The sequence below is a fragment of the Colobus angolensis genome, unplaced genomic scaffold, assembly GCF_000951035.1.
Source record: "Colobus angolensis palliatus isolate OR3802 unplaced genomic scaffold, Cang.pa_1.0 Scaffold82, whole genome shotgun sequence".
NCBI classification, from domain to species: Eukaryota; Metazoa; Chordata; class Mammalia; order Primates; family Cercopithecidae; genus Colobus; species Colobus angolensis.
In genome coordinates this window covers 669,150-676,500 of record NW_012122043.1, presented here as the reverse complement: position 1 = coordinate 676,500, position 7,351 = coordinate 669,150, and the positions used below count along the sequence as shown (strand labels likewise).

At 43.4% G+C, this 7,351-nt stretch overlaps 1 protein-coding gene across 2 annotated transcripts in view; it reads left to right on the top strand.

Annotated features, from left to right (window-relative positions):
* Window positions 1–7,351, top strand: part of FARP2 (FERM, RhoGEF and pleckstrin domain protein 2) — a 156,500-nt gene that overhangs the window by 79,318 nt on the left and 69,831 nt on the right. For both annotated transcript variants that reach the window (XM_011929543.1, XM_011929542.1), the window contains exons 9-12: window positions 1,850–1,945; window positions 4,561–4,724; window positions 5,661–5,729; window positions 7,169–7,226. In XM_011929543.1, coding sequence (XP_011784933.1) covers window positions 1,850–1,945; window positions 4,561–4,724; window positions 5,661–5,729; window positions 7,169–7,226 — 387 coding nt within the window. The remainder of the gene's footprint in view (window positions 1–1,849; window positions 1,946–4,560; window positions 4,725–5,660; window positions 5,730–7,168; window positions 7,227–7,351) is intronic.

The following is a 7,351-nucleotide window of genomic DNA, read 5'->3' as shown; positions in this document are numbered from 1 at the left end:
CTGTAGGTTTCATTATTTATTTTTATCTTTAACTTTCGCACATTTGGCCCAAGGGAGGCTCTTCAAGCTGCCTCTCATGTCCTTTTTTTTTTTTTGAGACAGAGTCTCGCTCCGTCGTCCGGGCTGGAGTGCAGTGGCCGGATCTCAGCTCACTGCAAGCTCCGCCTCCCAGATTTACACCATTCTCCTGCCTCAGCCTCCCGAGTAGCTGGGACTACAGGTGCCCGCCACCTCGCCCGGCTAGTTTTTTCTATTTTTTAGTAGAGACGGGGTTTCACCATGTTAGCGAGGATGGTCTCGATCTCCTGACCTCATGATCCGCCCATCTTGGCCCTCCAAAGTGCTGAGATTACAGGCTTGAGCCACCACGCCCAGCCTCATGTCCTTCTTATATGTCCTTTTATTTTATGAGCACTTCTTTGCTTTCTTACAAAATAAGACATGCCAGGCTTGTTTTGTACTTTGCCTGCTTCACTGTGGAGTCAGCCATTTCCCCACAGAGCCCAGCCGTTTTAGTGAAGACTGGTATTTAGAGACCAAGATCCATGCACTCACTGTGCCCATTGCTTTGTGGGGTGTCACCACTCCTGGCCCTCTCAAGAGACAGTGCTACACACGTGTACATACACCCACTCACCTCACATATCTATATTTACTGCTATATCTGTGTCTGTATCTGCTGAGACTAGGAATTCCCATCGTTTGCTCTTGTTACACTAGCACTATGTTCTAGCTTCAGTGAGAAACCTGACTCTACTCCCAGCCCTGCCTGGCCACTATCACTGCCCCTTCCAGACTACCCTCCTTGCAGGAGCAAACTTCAAAAAATGTATAACATTAACACTGATTTTAAAATTTTGCGATAAAACCTTATCAAAGAAATTAAAATTAGCCAGGTGTGGTGGGTCACGCCTGTAATCCCAGCACTTTGGGAGGCCAAGGTGGATGGATCACCTGAGGTCAGGAGTTCAAGACCAGCCTGGCCAGCATGGGGAAACCCCATCTCTACTAAAAACACAAATATTAGCCAGGTGTGGTGGCACACACCTGTAGTCCCAGCTGCTCAGGAGACTGAGGCAGGAGAATTGCTTGAACCCAGGAGGCGGAGGTTACAGTGAATGGAGATTATACCACTGCACTCCAGCCTGGGCGACAGATTGAGACAATGTCTCAAAAAAAAAAAAAAAAAAAAAGGCAAATCTTTCCATTTCTTCTTTTAATTGTCTATTTCCTATAAATATTTGAAACAATATGGGGAGAGATACAAGTCCAAGTGTATCTTCCTGGTGAATTGCTTTTAAATTATGTAAGGCTTCTTTCTCATGCATTGTGTCTGATGATAATATTGCTCCACCAGCTTTCTTTTGGTCAGTTGTTGAGTACATCTTTTTCCATCTCTTTGAACCTTTCAGTGTTCTTATGTTCCAGATGTGCCTTGAGTTTGAGACCAGCCTGAACAACATAGCAAGACCTCATCTCTACAAAAAAAAAATTAAAAATAGAAAATTAGGCAGGATTGGTGTCTGGTGTCTGTAGTCCCAGCTGCTCCAGAGGCTGAGGCAGGATGATTGCTTGAGCCCAGGAGTCTGAGGCTGCAGTGAGCGGAGATTGCACCACTGCACTCTAGTCTGGGCAACAGAGCAAGACTCCCTCTCAAAAAAAAAAATTAATTATCTTTCTAGAACAGATAGATTAGTTATTGACATTTTAAGTCAGAGCTATTTCAGGTATAATGGTAAAATGCCAAGTAGATTACTGTGTTGGCAAGGATGTAATTTAAGCATTCCCTATTTTATGAGAAAGGGGTTATGTGTTAGATTACAAATGTAATCTGTCTCTTGAATTTCAGGGCACCACCAAAATCAACACTTTCAATTGGTCCAAGGTCCGTAAACTAAGCTTCAAGAGGAAAAGATTTCTTATCAAACTTCATCCAGAGGTTCATGTAAGTATTATTTTTAGCTTTTTATTTTGTTTTGTTTTGTTTTTGAGACAGAGTTTCGCTCTTATTGCCCAGGCTGGAGTGCAATGGCATGATCTCGGCTCACTGCAGCCTCCGCCTTCCGGGTTCAAGTGATTCTCCTGCCTTAACCTCCCAAGTAGCTGGAATTACAGGCATGTACCACCACACCTGGCTAATTTTGTATTTTTAGTAGAGACAGGGTTTCTCCATGTTGGACAGGCTGGTCTTGAACTCCTGACCTCAGGTGATCCACCCGCCTTGGCCTCCCAAAGTGCTGGGATTACAGGCGTGAACCACCACGCCCAGCCTATTTTGACCATTTTTTAACTCATAATTTATTCTGCTAAAACATAACTACTTTGTAAATCATTTCAGCATAATGCACATAAGAACTCAAGGACAGGATTCGGGACTTAGGTCTGGAGGGGCTGAGGGCAGTCTGCCTAGCTGGTCTCACACTTACCTCCCCCAGGAACCTTGTCACTCACATGTTACTGGCTGAAAACCCCAGGGTTTCACGTTCAATGGGTCTGGGATGAACCCAAGAAGGTACACATCTTACAAGCTCCCAGGGGCTGCTGAGAACCATGGTTATTGCAGCCTCTTTGTCCTCTAGGTAATGAAGCTGAAGAACAAAGTGTTCAAAATGATCTGAAGCCCCACAGCAATTGAGAGCTTCAGAATGAATTGAGGATTGCCCCGATGTTCTCTTGTGTCCTTCATTCAGAAATTGATCTTTGAATAGCTCTAACTGAAGAAGCATTGATTATCAGGAAGTAAATATTCCTTTCTTTACTGACTGCTCATTAATAAAGTAATAATTACATGTGAATTTACTGAAATGAGTAAAAATGGAAAAAATAAATGCCTGTGCAGTGTATTTGGTAAAATCCAGTACTTCCAGTTATTCAAAGATGTTCCAATTGCTGCATTTCCGTTGTACAAAAGGAGTTAGAAAATAAAAAGATTTGCCAAGCTACCGTGGGGTTTGAAGCTTAAGAGAGAGCCATGCCTGTGTCAGCCCAGACACATTTTGGGTTATGGGAGATTTAGAGCCCTTGGGCCAGTTTTGCCTATGCCTTTACAAGGCACTTGAGTAGCGGGGCTTTTGTCACTCACTGGGTTCACGTGTGATATGTAAGCGTGTTTGCTTTTGGTAGAAGGCTTGAAAGTGGCTTTAATTGGTGTACAAATATCTCTTCTGTGGATGAAAGGAAAGTAGAAGGAATGCCAGACACACATACAAAACACAAGTAAAAGCTGTTTTACTCTGAGTTTAAAAAAAAATGTTTCGGCCGGGCGCGGTGGCTCAAGCCTGTAATCCCAGCACTTTGGGAGGCCGAGACGGGCGGATCACGAGGTCAGGAGTTCGAGACCATCCTGACTAACACGGTGAAAAAATACAAAAAGCTAGCCGGGCGAGGTGGCTGGCGCCTGTAGTCCCAGCTACTGGGGAGGCTGAGGCAGGAGAATGGTGTAAACCCAGGAGGCGGAGCTTGCAGTGAGCTGAGATCCAGCCACTGCACTCCAGCCTGGGCGACAGAGCGAGACTCCGTCTCAAAAAAAAAAAAAAAAAATGTTTCTTGCAGTTATTCTGAGATGATAGGGAAAGTTCACCAAAGTAGCTATTAACTTGAATAGGGCGATAAGTGAAAGCCGGGAACTGTTTGCGTCTGCATTTAGCAAAGTTACACTTTACTTGCCTGAGCACTTTTTTAAAGACTAAATGTTAGATTCAAAGTGTTACAGTCTTTGTGGAAGGTAACCGGGTAACATACACCAGCAGGTTCGAAGATGTGCAGCCTTTGAGCTCAGAGTTCTGTTTCTAGGAATGTATCCTGAGGAATAACTGAGAGTGAATGCAGTTTCTTCAGGGCGATATTTGTGGGCCTGAAAACTGCATGTCCTGAACATCTAAAACATTCTAGATTTTAAAAATATATACCATATAGAAACAATTCAGTAATAACATATAAATATGTCAACTGGCATGAAAAATGCCATCCTTTGCTAGGTGGGAAAGTGTTTACAAAGATATAATTCAGAATGTTGATAGTTGTGTGATTGTGGGTGACTTAATTTTTCTGCTATTTCTACTGTGAATATAAATACTGTTTCTCTTTTCTTAATTAAGCAAATGGAACCGGAAGACTTTGTATACAACTTTTAGAAAATCCTTCCTGGGCTGGATGCAGTAGTGCACACCTGTAATCCCAGTACTTTGGGAGGCTGAGGCGGGCAGATCGCTTGGGCTCAGGAGTTCAAGACCAGCCTGGCCAACATGGCAAAACCCTTTTTCTACAAAAAATACATAAATCATCTGGGTCTGGTGTCATGCACCTGTAGTCCCTACTGAGGGGTCGGAGGGGAGCGACTGAGGTGGGAGAATTGTTTGAGCCTGGGAGGTTGAAGTTGCAGTGAGCCAAGATCACGCCATTGCACTCCAGCCTGGGTGCAGAGCAAGATCCTGTCTCAAAAAAAATCCTTACTAATTTTTAATTTTGGAATTGCCTATTGTGTGATCTGCTTCCTAAATGTACTTTCTCTTGTCCAATACTTCATTCTTGAATTAATTAACCTTTATGTTTTGTTTCTAGGGACCTTACCAGGACACATTAGAATTTTTGTTGGGTAGTAGAGATGAATGTAAGAACTTCTGGAAGATATGTGTGGAGTATCACACCTTTTTTAGACTTTTGGACCAACCTAAGCCAAAAGCGAAAGCCGTCTTCTTCAGCCGGGGCTCCTCCTTCAGATACAGGTAGGGGCCATGCCATCACTTGCATGGGCCCCTCACTGGTTTGTAAAGCTGAGAAAATAGGTAATTCTTAGTCAAGAAAGAAATGTTATAAAATATTTCAGAGAATTACACGCAAAGTGGAGGTATTGTGAAAGAATAACTAGAGGAAGCATATGAAATAAAATAGTGGAAAAAAATAGGCTTAATAAAAACTTTGCTTACAAATTCAGTTACGCTTACTACAAAGTATAACTTTAAAATATATACGTGGGCCAGGCCCGGTGGCTCACACTGTAATCCCAGCACTTTGGAAGGCCAAGGCGGGTGGATCATTTGAGGTCAGGAACTCGAGATCAACCTGGCCAACATGGTGAAACCCCATCTCTACTAAAAATACAAAAATTAGCTGGATGTGTTGGCAGGCACCTGTAATCCCAGCTACTCGGGAGGCTGAGGCATGAGAATCACTTAAACGCAGGAGGCAGAGATCATGCCACTACACTCCACCCTGGCCAATAGAGCAAGACTCAATCTTAAAAAATAAAATATAGGCTGGGCGCAGTGGCTCACGCTTATGATCCCAGCACTTGGGAGGCCGAGGCGGGCAGATCACAAGGTCAGAAGATCAAAACCATCCTGGCTAACACGGTGAAACCCCATCTCTACTAAAAATACAAAAAAAAAAAAAATTAGCCGGGCATGGTGGTGGGTGCCTGTAGTCCCAGCTACTTGGGAGGCTGAGGCAGGAGAATGGCGTGAACCCAGGAGGCAGAGCTTGCAGTGAGCCGAGATTGTACCACTGCTCTCCAGCCTTTTTTTTTTATAGAAAAAAAATTTAAAAATAAAATATATATGTGTATATTTATGACAGAGGATAAGTAAATCTTTTGTCTTTTACTCTGTAAAATTAATGCTGACTTACTGTTCTTTATTAAAAATCTGAATCTTTATTCACAGTGGAAGAACTCAGAAGCAACTAGTAGATTATTTCAAAGACAGTGGAATGAAGAGAATTCCATATGAAAGGTAAGCTCTGGCCTTTATAATGTAAAGTGTGTGCTTTTAAAATTAATATTTAAATATATATATGGAGAGAGAGAGAGAGTGAGAAGAGTAACTGAGAAGAGTAACTGAGTCTTGCTCTGTCACCTAAGCTGAAGTACAGTGGCACAATCACAGCTCACTGCAGCTTCAGACTCCTGGGCTCAAGCAATCCTCCTACCTCAGCCTCCTGAATACCTGGGACTATAGGCACACACCACCATCCCCTGGCTAGTTTGTTTTTTTGGGTTTTTTTCTGTAGAGACAGAGTCTTGCTATGTTGTCCAGGCTGGTCTCAAACATGTGGGCTCAAGTAATCCTTCAACCTCAGCCTCCCAAAGTGCTGGGATTATAGGTGTAAGCCACCATGCCCAGCCTATTTTAAATATTAATCTTTACTTGACTAAAAGTCACTTCAAATACATGAACGTGTATTTTTACAGGAGTTCAGTTTCAATGTTTTAAAGAAAGTGGATTTGTAATTTTTTTTCTTTTGAGACAGAGTCTCGCTCTGTCGCCCAGGCTGGAGTGCAGTGATGCGATCTCGGCTCACTGCAAGCTCTGCCTCGTGGGTTCATGCCATTCTTCTGCCTCAGCCTCCCGAGTAGCTGGTACTACAGGCGCCCACCACCACGCCTGGCAAATATTTTGTACTTTTAGTAGAGATGGGGTTTCACCTTGTTAGCCAGGATGGTGTCGATCTCCTGACCTCGTGATCTGCCAAGCTCAGCCTCCCAAAGTGCTGGGAATATAGGCGTGAGCCATAGCGCCCAGCCTATAATATTTTTATATAGACATTGTATACACAGAGATATTTTTAGTTTCTCTTCTGTATAGCTTAGCTTATATATATTTTTTACATAGTATAGTAATTTTTTTTTTTTATTCTGAGATGGAGTCTTGCTCTGTCGCCCAGGGTGGTGGAGTGCAGTGGTGTGATCTCACCAGGTTCACACCGTTCTTCTGCCTCAGCCTCCCGAGTAGCTGGGACTACAGGCGCCTACCACCACACTCAGCTAATTTTTTGTATTTTTAATAGAGACAGATTTTCATAGTGTTAGCCAGTATGGTCTTGATCTCCTAACCTCATGATCCACCCACCTCGGCATCCCAAAGTGATGGGATTACAGGCGTGAGCCACCGCACCCAGCCTATAGTAAACTTTTAATCTGAAAATTCTTGTTGTTTCTCTGCACGTGGAATTTTTTCCTTTAGTGTGAGTGTGTAATGTTACCTCTCTTGGGACCTCTGCTTTTTATTTGAATTCTTATTTTCCATTATCCTGCCCCTTTCTAGTTAGATACCTCTTAGCTACATTTTCATGGGAGATTTTCTTCATGGATGCAGTACATGCTTGCTGCTTTAAAAACAGGCGCTGAGTAGGGGAGGGTTTGGTTTCTCACAGCTTGTTCTCTGTTTTGCAGAAGGCACAGCAAGACTCACATGTCCATTCGTGCTCTGACTGCAGACCTACCAAAACAGGTTAGTGTTTTCTGGTTAAAAATGTAGACAGTAGGCCGGGCGCGGTGGCTCAAGCCTGTAATCCCAGCACTTTGGGAGGCCGAGACGGGTGGATCACGAGGTCAGGAGATCGAGACCATCCTGGC